Source organism: Schistocerca nitens, chromosome 7 (assembly GCF_023898315.1).
Source record: "Schistocerca nitens isolate TAMUIC-IGC-003100 chromosome 7, iqSchNite1.1, whole genome shotgun sequence".
Lineage (NCBI taxonomy): Eukaryota > Metazoa > Arthropoda > Insecta > Orthoptera > Acrididae > Schistocerca > Schistocerca nitens.
This window is the reverse complement of record NC_064620.1, coordinates 188824572-188837427: the sequence shown is the minus strand read 5'-3', so window position 1 is coordinate 188837427 and position 12856 is coordinate 188824572. Positions and strand designations below refer to the sequence as shown.

Here is a 12856-nt window from a genome sequence, read left to right as displayed (position 1 = left end):
TCTCTCTCTCCTGAACTAAGTCTCAAGCATTTACATAATTATTTCAGTAGCTAATTAAATTTAAATTTCAAACTGTTGTTAAATGTAATGATTTATTCATAAGACTTAAGTTTCTTCTGTTTTTGTGTAAATGAATTTTTGCACAATATAAAGAGTACCATAGTAGTTACCTTCACAAATATTCTTCATCTCATCACTTATGCGTCTTGTATCTGTATCAGTTATATATGTGCATGTTACAAGTGATTGTATCTGTGGTTGTAACATTAAGTTGTCATCTCTTGATGGCTTAAGAAACTGACAGTGAGTTCATGAGCAAATAAATAATATTTTGCAGAAATTTATCAGAATAATTGCTATTTAATAACAGCTGAGGTGTTGGGAGAGCAGTCAGGACACACACAAGACTAAAAATGTTGTACAGGTTTTAGTCAATGTCTTTCTTCTGAGCTTACTAATACAAAATATACATACACTGTAGTTATATATATAACTTCCAGGCAGGGAGGCATATCCCTGCATTTTCTTACTGATGAATGATACTTGGAGGAAAAAAAGTGATTGCTATAGCAAGAAAACAACATAAATTGATATTTCTAATATAAATGGGCAGATTTTGTGTGTTGTTTTATTTGTATTGGACATGTGGTGGGTCATATTGAGAGATGACATGCATCTTCAGCACTTGAGGCAAATTAGCAAGAGGAAATACCAGACTAGACGCGTCAGTAAGTATTCGATAGGTCACCATCCTGGCCTGTAGATGTGCAGACTTCCCTAGAACTGTTACTTCAACAATAGAAAAATGTTAAAATGGAAACTAGATGTACTTTTGAGATATATACACTGATCTTGTACTTGTATGCTATCTGGTCAAAAGTGTTTGGATACTCATATGTAATGAAGAACCGATCACTAGAGGTCATGAGAGGCTGATTCAGCAGAATAAATGGAGGGAGGGAGTATTGTGTTGTCAAGCAGGGAGGCAGTTACTGCAGAATGGGTCAGTCAGAAGAACACAATGACTTCAGATCAGGACTAGTCATTGGATGTCACCTGAGCGAAAATCTGTCAAGTCAGTCGTTGGTGATGTGAATGTGAAATGGAAATGAAAAAGAACAACTACAGCTAAATGGAGACCAGGCTGACACGTACTGATGGACAGGCACGGTGGTCAGTGGTTGTACAAAATCACAAAGAATCACTTGAGTTCCAAAGTGCAACCAGTGGCATTATGACAGTGCATACAGAGTTAAAAAGAAAGGGTTACGATGGTTAAACACCTCCTAATAAGCAAAACATTTCTGTAAGCAATGGTTGGGGTGGTGTAAATAATGACACTACTGGACAGTGGATGACTGGAAACAAGTGATTTGGAGTGAAAAATCCTGCTACACCCTGTGGCAATCTGATGGAATGGTTTGGGTTTGGTGAATGCCCAGAGAACGTTACCTTCCATCATGTGTAGTGCCAACAGTAGGTACAGGAGATGTGGTGTTATTGGGGTGTTTCTTGTGGTAATGCTGTGGTCCCCTTATTGTGCTTAAGACAAGCTAAATGCAGAAGGAAGTGAACAAATTTTACAGTGTTATGTACTGTAACTGTCCAAGATGATAATGTGTACTGTATATTGTACAGGAATAGTTCAAAAATAATGATTGATTGCGTCAGTGTGACACAAAGCAGCATCTATGAGACAATGGTTTGTCAACAATGAGATTATTGTACAGAGTCCTGAACTGAACCCAATACAACTCCTATGGGATGAGCTGCAATGTCGACTTTCCTCCAGATCTCAGTGCCTGACATCACTACTGTCTCCGGTTTTGACTCTTGAGGAAGAATGGTCTGCCATTCCCCCACAGACACTCATTGAAAGTGTCCTCAACAGAGTCCAAGCTATCAAAAAGTGAAGAGTGGACACACCCCATATTAATGTCCATTAAAATGTGTCCAAACACTTTTGATCACATAGCGTATTTAAAATGAAAGAACACACATAATAATTTAAGTCACAAATACTGTAGCAAATGTGCCTAAAATGTATTGTAAGTGAGATAAAATTTTTTGCATTTGAAGGATTTATTACAGTTCACAATTACAACATGGGAGATTCATGGTCATGGTACTGGCACTGCAGCTTGACTGTGGAGTGGGGTGGGGAATGGGGTGTTGTATTGGGTGGAATTTGTGATGGGAAAAAGGAGGCTGGGAGGGAGAGGGACAGAAGGAAGGAATGGTGGCTGACATCTGGGAGTGTGGCAGGTGCAGGTATCACAAAGGATAGGAATGTGGCACTGGTGAACTTGCCTCTGGCATAGGCAGGGGGGGAGTGCTCAATGATATGGAAGAATGGACTACTTGCAGCTCAGTCTGTGTGGAAGTAGTGAAGTCAATGGGAACAGTCTTTCATGCCAATGTGTCCATAATCTGAAAAGTCCAAATTCCACATATTCCCCACAGATAAACAACAACAGTGAAGCCCTTTTCTGCAGGGAGGATGATGACAGAACAGTCTGGATTCAGGTCAAGAACAGACCAGGACTCAGTTTGAGTAAAACTTCAGGATTCAGCAATATTATTCAGGAAGGATGGGGAAGTGTCACTAGAAGTGAGGAATTCCTGAAATTTCACAACAGGATGATTTTGGACAAGAGGAGGGTTCTTTTAGGATGTGAGTTGGAATCATTCTAGCCAATGTTTTATGCTCACTTAGCTAGTTTAGTGAACTGTTTTGTGAAGGAATATTTGTAATGGAAATTTCAAGTGGCAGAAAAATATGTGATTTAGGCAGTGTGGCTGATTTTTGGAGGTTTTTTTCTATCTATTTATATCAGCAGTTTTTGAAATTTAACATTCTGAATCACAAGTACAAGCCAGTCATTTCAAATGCTTATAATCAGATAATAGAGCAGCATTTGTTGGCAGCATAAAGTTTGTCCCTATCCAGAGCTAACATAAAAGGGTCAATAAAGAATCATTCAGTTATTATATTTTGGTTCAATTTACAAAATTTTTATTAGATGTTCTTATCCATCCTGTGCTACCTGTAAGTTTCCTGATTTTCATGGCAGTATTAAGTAATTAAAAAGTTGTAATGCATACCTCATCCATTGCAAGCTGCACATGGCACATCATCTCCTGCCTCATGTCTATGAGTTCTTCATTGGCTTCCAGTTCATGCTGAAAAATAATTTGTTAAATTAATATATAGTTAGAAATTCAAGAATTAAGAACAATAAATTAGGAATACAACTGTAACAAAAGTAACATTGTATACTGATAGTTTGTGGGCTTACCATTACTTTCAAATGATTTGACTGATTTATAACAACTTTACTTGTCATTCAAAGATATCTTCTCACATTCCCTGTCACACACAAGTCTCATTTGCTACATGTCAATTTCATTACACTGAAAGTAACCTGTACCAAATTTTAAAAGTGTACATAACATGTCTGTTAGAGGTTGAGGTTGAAGGACTGCCAGAAGATAATGGGAAGCATCATACCAGTTCCACAAAGGGGCACAAATCAAGGAAACGAAGTAAGCCTCCATACCTCAGTCTCGAATAACTCACTGTAGACACATCCTGTGTATGTGTTTTCCCTAAATCTAAGATTTATCTGAAAGCTATTAAGTTCTCATTCTTTTTTGTGACTATTCCATCAGTGGTCTCCTTTAGTCGTAAAAGTATAACGTCTGTTATGTATCTTGCTGGTGTACACATTTTCTCCTTCAGTTGTTTCACTTCATAAGCTGGTCTTAAATGATTTAAACATTTTTTTTTCTTTTGAATGTAGCTGCACATGTTACACTTACATATTTAAAGAATGTGTAATAAAAGTTATTCCACTTGTCGATAAAATTTTTCTGCACTATACATATCACTCCAACTTGGCTAAAGATTGTTCACTTATATATCTAATTTCCCTCATCCCATGCATAATGTGTGAATCATATCCCTTTAGTATTTCCACTGTATGACAGAGGTGATCATGAAGTGAAGATTTATTACAGTAACCCTAATTATCTAAATCAGTGTAGGCATCATCTATGCAGTTAATAGTGTTTTTTGTCACTCTAGGTCACCCATCAGCTCTATCTGATCTTTTATAGCTACACAGAATTTAAGTTTTCATAATCTTTAGAATGCTTTAATCTTTATGATTTGCTTGGCTGAAATTTCACGGTAAAGCTTAGTTGTCAAATTTTGTCATCATAATTAAGTCTTCAGAGAGATCATATTCTATTAGAGTGATCACTCTGCATTTTCCTTGCTTAGTGTGTGCAGTAAATATGCATACTTGTTACTGAGGTACTGAATATTTTGATGTAGCACTTTAAGAACTATTTTATTTTTACTTAGGCTGCAATTAGTTTGAAATTTTTGTTGCAACATGTTATCCCTATTGGCCATTATCAGTTTCCCCTCTTATTTAGTATGTTACATGTATCAGTACTCAATTTACTAAGAATTTCTGGTTCTTTATATGTAAAATCCAGTAGATATTGTAGAACTATCATAGCTTACATTAATAAAATTAAATTTTTGAATCAGTGTACATACTTAATACCTTCAGGAAGCTTGCTGTAGGTGTTCGGATCTAAATACAGGATTTCACTTTGAATTCTACAAAATGATGCATACAAAATAGTCTTTCAATCTTCCTTTACCTACAGGAATATAAAATGGCCAAAAAGAATAAAAATCATGGCTAATTAGTGTCAGAAAACTAGAGTCTCAACACAAAGTTCAGGTATCAAATGACACAGTATTTTATTGTTCAGTTCTGCATAAAAATGTGGACAATTCTGGTCTGATTATGTGGAAGATTATTTATGAACATGAATGGATGTGAAATATTCAATCTTCATAACACTTTCTCATTTTTAAGCAGTAAAAAAAGTCAGCCTCAGGTTAAGCTAATTTTAACACCGAAAAACATGTATTACAGAACTCTAGTGCTAATTTTAATGGATGCATGAGCACAGTAATATTTTTGTTGTTTTTAGAGCAGGCTGTTTTCATGCACTGCCAATACTACCATTCAGCCACTTAAATTGTCTTTTTAACATTCACTTACAGGAAATATTAGTTAAAAACCATTTCTAAATAATATGTGGAAGGAAAGTATGGGGTAGCAATAAGTGTGTCACATCCCAAATTTATTTGAACATTTTCAGAAAAAAATGGGAGAAATAAGCAAGTGATGTATCAAAGGACAATTGAATAGAAACTTTGGACTGAACTGTATTTTCATCACAAGGATACTATGGAAAAACTGAAAATAGTTTGGCACTGTAAGGATACAAAATAATGATAGTGTTTATTGTGCAATACCACATCCAACTAAGTGGAGCATAAGTCAATACAATGCCCTAAATTGTTTCTAGTATTACTGTTTTTGTTAATAATTTAAACCATATGGTAAAAATAATTTCACTTATTGAAGCTGCCACTGATCAAAGTATTGACAATTTTGATATATGTCTAAATCGACAACCATGATCTGCAAATCACTGTGATGTGTATGGAGGATGCATTGTACAATACGTTAAAGTTTTTTCTCATTCGTTTGGAAATGGGACACTGGCTGAATGATAACTTAAATGTTACTATGCATACTGGATTTAGTCAAGTCTTGTCCTCACAGCTCTTATGAGAATGATAAGCACGTGGTTGCAATACAATCCTAGATTCCTCATTCAATAATGGTTCTTGAAGCTTTGAAAATAGACATTTGCTGCATAGATGGAGCCTTTGTTCAGGCATTTTGCAATTCAGGATTCTCTGCATTTCCATGGAACTCTCCTGTGAGTCATATAAACCCATGACTATTTGTGCTACCCTACTCTGTATAAATTCACTATCCCCAGTTAGTCCTATATGGTATGGGTGCTGCCCAATTGAGGAATATTCAAGGATGAGACTCCCTAGAGTTTCATGATCAGTTCACACTGTATGAACTACATTTCCTGGTATCCTGCTTTACCTATGATTGAGATCATTCTGTTTCAAATCTCAACTGTTTGTTACAATGAAGTAAGTATTTGTACAAGCTGACTGACTTCAACTGTGACTTACTAATATTGTTTGACAGGTCATTCATTTACAATACAATCAGGGAGGGCCCCAACACACTTCCCTGGATAACATATTAAATTGATTTTACATCCCTCAATGACTCTCCATGCAAAATATCGCGCTGTGTCCTCTCTACCATGGCTCTGAACACTAACTTTTTGCCACTGGCAGTCTTAACTTATGAACACAATTTCTTTCTGTTTCGAGAGATATATTCTGATGACATTCTGCTTCAGTAGTCATTGAAAGCTTCTCAAATTGTCATTTTGACAGTCAAACTGCATCTTTCTATTCACAGCTTGTAATGAACCATGCCTCCTTGGAATTTTTGTATGTCAATTGAAATGTTTGATTGCAGGATTACATGTAACACGTGCTGAAGTACAAAATGTGGGTAATGTTTTGTTTTATAATGTAACTATAATTTGCTAAGCATTACTTTAGTGAATTAATACAGTTCTACACATACATTTTGTTTTTTACAGTATTCACCTCAAAAATGGCAAAAAGCTGAAATTTCAATAGTAGACTTTATAAGTACAGTGACACAACGACATCTGTTGTTGTTGTGGTCTTCAGTCCTGAGACTGGTTTGATGCAGCTCTCCATGCTACTCTATCCTGTGCAAGCTTTTTCATCTCCCAGTACCTACTGCAACCTACATCCTTCTGAATCTGCTTAGTGTGTTCATCTCTTGGTCTCCCTCTACGATTTTTACCCTCCACGCTGCCCTCCAATACTAAATTGGTGATCCCTTGATGCCTCAGAACATGTCCTACCAACCGATCCCTTCTTCTGGTCAAGTTGTGCCACAAGCTTCTCTTCTCCCCAATCCTATTCAATACTTCCTCATTAGTTATGTGATCTACCCACCTTATCTTCAGCATTCTTCTGTAGCACCACATTTCGAAAGCTTCTATTCTCTTCTTGTCCAAACTATTCACTTCCATACATGGCTACACTCCATACAAATACTTTCAGAAATGACTTCCTGACACTTAAATCTATACTCGATGTTAACAAATTTCTCTTCTTCAGAAATGCTTTCCTTGCCATTGCCAGTCTACATTTTATATCCTCTCTACTTCGACTATCATCAGTTATTTTGCTCCCCAAATAGCAAAACTCCTTTACTACTTTAAGGGTCTCATTTCCTAATCTAATTCCCTCAGCATCACCCGACTTCATTAGACTACATTCCATTATCCTTGTTTTGCTTTTGTTGATGTTCATCTTATATCCTCCTTTCAAGACACTGTCCATTCCATTCAACAGCTCTTCCAAGTCCTTTGCTGTCTCTGACAGAATTACAATGTCATCGGCGAACCTCAAAGTTTTTATTTCTTCTCCATGAATTTTAATACCTACTCCGAATTTTTCTTTTGTTTCCTTTACTGCTTGCTCAATATACAGATTGAACAACATCGGGGAGAGGCTACAACCCTGTCTTACTCCCTTCCCAACCACTGCTTCCCTTTCATGACCCATCTAAGAACTTAAAAATTATCAAAAATACCTCTAATTGATTATGCTTACCTTGTAACGTAATTTTTCTGGGTTCTGGCTAACTCTTTCAATCAGGAAAGCCATTCGCATTATATCTTTGATCAAGCTCTCTACAAGTTTATAGAAGCCATCTGGGTCATCAGTAGCTAGTGAAGGAATAAACATAAGCTCAGGTTCTTTGAGTACCAATGACACTGCAAACAGTGGAGCACCTCCAGAATCAGGGTCCATCTGATCCACAAATAAGGATAGACTGTAACAAACAGAACACTTTTATGCCAATTGTTATACACCTGATAACATTAATGAATGTATTAAAAATGATTATGATCATTTTATTTTATTCTAATGCTGACTAAAGTAAACAGAAATTTGTAGGTACAATGTTAATTTAGCTGATTTCCATGTTTATTCTATTCTTCCTGCTAAAATATAAAAATGAAAAAACAGAGACTATATGTTAATCATACTATGAAGTAACAGACTAGCTTATTGGGAAATGCACACATAAATACTCTAAGAAAGAAAATGACTTATATTAGACACACAGTTTGTTTCACACACTTATATTAATGAGATCCTCAAGAATCACAGGCAAAGAAAAATACGTAATACATACTTGCAAATGGTCTGATATCCTAATGTTCCTTGCACTGAAACTAAGTGAGAAGTTCAAAACCTAACATAACTAAAGATGCGGAAAAAAGTTTTGTAATGTTTTCAAACGGTGATAATCTAGGATAGAATAATGGCAATATTATGAAAAGTTGAGTTGCAGACAGGCAGAACCAAAAGCCAGAAGACGACCAATATATCCTTTCCATAATATTGTCATGTTTCCATTCATTTATCATAAAAAGCTTATCAATAACATTTAAATGTATAAATAGTGGAACTAAAGTGCATGTGATCATTCCACGGCTACTATTAGTCAAAGAAAGAAAGTTGGAAAAGTTTCCTTGCACAGATAACATTACTGCACTGAAGATGTGATGAAGTCAGGTTTTACACAGAATTCTTGTTGTGAGACTTAGGTATTAATAAATACATGAAATGATTCATTTATGGAGTACAAGAAGTTGGTCACCAATTAATTCTTTCAGCTCCTCTAAGATAGTACTTTATTCATCACTGGGGTCAATCCACACAAAGTGGTCCAAGAAAAAAAATAATGGTTGCTTGACCATCTCAGAAAATTTTTATATTTGCTGGGTGAATTCCCCAATGTTTAATAGTCACAAAAATATTTTTTTTTAAAAAAAATTATTATTTATTATTTTGAAATGGCGGCCATATTTGTTCCAGGCCGCATGCGTTTTTTCGTATTTGCAAGCATCTACATTTTTTACAATTATTCAGTAGTGGATTGTCCTAAGCCTTTAAAATGAAATTCATTTAGTTCAACACATTCTGGGCTACAAATTAACATCATTATCACTTAGCTGAATGTATTCTTTAATATATTTTTAATAGTTCAAAGTTATCAGCCACAAATTAAATTAACTAAATTTTTGAACAGTATTTTTCCAAAGAAAGATTAATTTCTCAGCTTTAATATTTTTTCTGCTATTACGCTGTATAGTATAGTTATGTTTTATAGAGAATCAATGGTGAGCAGCTTACACTTAAAAAATTACACTATTTTTAAAAAATAGTTAATTTAATTTGTGGCTGATAATTTTGAACTATTAAAAATATATTAAAGAATACATTCAGCTAAATGACAATGATGTTAATTTGTAGCCCAGAGTGTGTTGAACTAAATGCATTTTATCTGAAAGGCTTAGAACAATCCAATACTGAATAATAGTAAAAAATGTAGATGCTTGCAAATACGAAAAACCGCATGTGGCCTGGAACAAATATGGCTGCCATTTCAAAATAATAAACAATAAATTTTTTAAAAAACTATTTTTGTGACTACTAAACATTGGGGAATTCATCCAGCAAATATAAAATTTTTCTGAGATGGTCAAGCAACCAGTGCTGGACCACTTGGTGTGGATTGACCTGCTGGCAAGCTAGTGAAAATGTGTATTCCTGAGGAGTGGACTCATTTTCAGACCAGAGAGACTCAGTTTAAATTTTTTATTTTCTTATTGTATGTTTGTATCATCTGCAAACAAAACAAATCTTTTGTAACATTTCTAGAGAAAGGTCATAAATACAGACAAGTAAAAGGCCGTAAGAAGGATTCTTGCAAGCACCACATGTGATTAAGCACCATTTGTAAGAAGACTGATAGCTTAAAACATGGCTTTTTGCTATTGAAACACTAAGTTTCCTGTTAAATAGATATGACTTTAACCATCAGGCAGAAACTCCAGTGACACCACACTGCTCTAATTTACTTAAAAGTGTGGTATGATTCATGCAGTCACAGATCAAAGGCTATTGTGGTGATCTGTAATGTGTTATTAATTCACACTGCATGAGGAACTTCTGAATATCAGAATCCTTCAGTAATCCAAATTGTGACTGCAGCAATATGTTAATTTTAATCAGATGCTTAAGAAGCCACTGAAATATTTGTATTTCTAAAATTTTTGAGAATGTGGGTAAAAGTGAAATTGATCAGAATTTTGATATGTTACCCACTCTCTTGTACAGTGGGTTAACTTCAGTGTATGTCAATCAACCAGGAAATTTTCTAGTAATGAATGACTGCTTACACAGATAAATTAATATGTTACTCAATTTAGAAGAGCTCCCCTTCATTAACTTTTTCAACAGTTAATCAGAAGTGTCAATATTTTTTATAGTACATTTTATTATGGAGATTACTTTTTATGGTGTAGTGGAGCGATATTAATTTACTGAAGTTATTTGTAACAGCTGGTCTCAATTATTCTAGAGAAGATTGAGAACCACATCTTATAAATTACTAACATAAAGCAGTTTGTTAAGAGCTTTGTGACAATACACGTATCTGTTAGCAAAGTATTGTGTACTCCTACAACTACCCGTTCCTCTACCCCTTTTGTTTTACCAGTCTCCTCTGTTACTATATTTTGTGTTACTTCTTTTGTTGCCTGATATGGCTATCTTCTTCTCAAAATCAGAGCTATTCCTGATACACAGGCGAAATTTCCCTTTTGCCATTCAGGTTACATTATTTCTGGGGGTAATCGATGTGTTTTGTGACTTTAGTCTAGCCTGAGTTACTTCTGGGAAAACACAGTTTTCAATTAACTGAAGTACATAATTAATAAAAGGTTTCTATTTATTCACTCATGTAAAGAGCACTGTGAATATCTTTCCAGTTCATTTGCAGTTTCCCAAGATACACAATATTTTCTCCGTTAACTGCCACCCTGAACTGAGATTTAGTAGATGTCATCTCTTCAGTGGAATTAGTGTTTACCGTTAGGACATTGTGTGTGTCAGTTTCAGAGGCCATTGACATTAGGTCATGTAATATCATTATGTTAATCAGATTGACAATAAAGAGATTAATAATCAATATAAGGATTAGAGGTAGTAACTCACTGTAAAGATGAGATGCTGAGTGGCCAACAGCTGCACAAAACAGACTAAAAATTGTTTGAAGCAGTTAGTTACTGTAACGTCTCTTAGCAAAAGACGTGTTATATGTGGTAAAAAAGAAAAGGAGAAAAGAATAATTGAACTGGATGATTGTAATTGTGTGGACAACGATTGTGTGAACTTTATGTAATAAAGAGAAAGCATTATGTGTCATGTTTTGTTCTTGTATAGAATTATGTACTGATTTTTTTTAATAATATCTGTGTTGGCGAGTACTGAAACCGCTACAGACGATACTTATTAAAAATCAAACAAAGATGAGACTATGTGACTAGTATAAATAGTTATAACCGAACATTAATTTCTCTGTCGTCTTTTTGCAGTTACGTGAGTAGGAAGAGCTTGTGATGTTATATTGTACGCTCGCATTCTTTTGCATTCTTTTTGTCAAGATTGTGAGAGGGATGCCATTAGACATTGATTTGTAAAGGTGTGTAATAACTTAATCTGTTTAAATGTATTGAATAGATTTACTTAGTGAAAACTTGCATTATGATTTGTAATGAGCTTGCCTGGCATTTTATCCCATCCCTTTAAGACATTTTCAGTTATTTAAATATCATTCGTGGTGCAGAGCAGTGCTACGAACGAATGAGCCGCTGCCGTGGCGCATTCAAACTGCATTAAATGAAACCAATCATACCGCAAAGAAGCGGACAGGTAACAGTGAACTAAAATTATTTCTTTCAGCTTCCGGAATTGCAGAGCAGAGCAGTAGATTTTATGATGTGTTTTGCAGGTTGATGCGGGCTGCTGATAATATATTATTAACAGTGCAAAAAGATAATTTACCTTCATAACATAAAAGAAATCTTGCTGTGCCTAGTTCTGGTCTGGCAAACCTTATAGTAGAAAACATCTTTTTCTCTGATAATAGTCTCATGTTCTCGTGTTAGTCGTGGTACTTATTGGTGTTTTACTGTTAACAAAAATCCACTGCAAAATTTTGATGTTGAACAATCATTGCGTACTGTAACATCAGTATTGGTAACGAAGTAATTTTTATTAACCTTTTCAATAACTATAAAGTAAGGAAGATATATTGAACTTTATGGCAAGTTACAGTAACGAAAAAATGTTCTTCCTGGCAGATTAAAACTGTGTGCCCGACCGAGACTCGAACTCGGGACCTTTGCCTTTCGCGGGCAAGTGCTCTACCAACTGAGCTACCGAAGCACGACTCACGCCCGGTACTCACAGCTTTACTTCTGCCAGTATTTCGTCTCCTACCTTCCAAACTTTACAGAAGCTCTCCTGCGAACCTTGCAGAACTAGCACTCCTGAAAGAAAGGATATAGCGGAGACATGGCTAAGCCACAGCCTGGGGGATGTTTCCAGAATGAGATTTTCACTCTGCAGCGGAGTGTGCGCTGATATGAAACTTCCTGGCAGATTAAAACTGTGTGCCCGACCGACCCGAGTTCGAGTCTCGGTCGGGCACACAGTTTTAATCTGCCAGGAAGTTTCATATCAGCGCACACTCCGCTGCAGAGTGAAAATCTCATTCTGGAAAAAATGTTCCTTTAATAGAAAGCCAGATCCAGAATAATAAAAACATAATATATTTTGTTTTGTTGAAAATTAATGATCCAAAGAAAGTCATAGCACAGCATCACTAAAAGGTATTTCGGGGCTCTTTTCGTAGCAACATATTTTATCTCATATATTAGTTGTTACACGAGTAATAATAAAACAAAGCAAACAGAGAGCCAGCGA

The 12856-nt window shown here is 35.4% G+C and overlaps 1 protein-coding gene across 1 annotated transcript in view; it reads right to left on the bottom strand.

The window, feature by feature from the left end:
* Window positions 1–12856, bottom strand: part of LOC126195528 (dynein beta chain, ciliary-like) — a 930907-nt gene that overhangs the window by 589113 nt on the left and 328938 nt on the right. Inside the window, exons 21-22 of the mRNA XM_049934154.1 lie at window positions 7625–7847; window positions 3106–3183 (exon numbers count right to left, since the gene is read on the bottom strand). Coding sequence (XP_049790111.1) covers window positions 3106–3183; window positions 7625–7847 — 301 coding nt within the window. The remainder of the gene's footprint in view (window positions 1–3105; window positions 3184–7624; window positions 7848–12856) is intronic.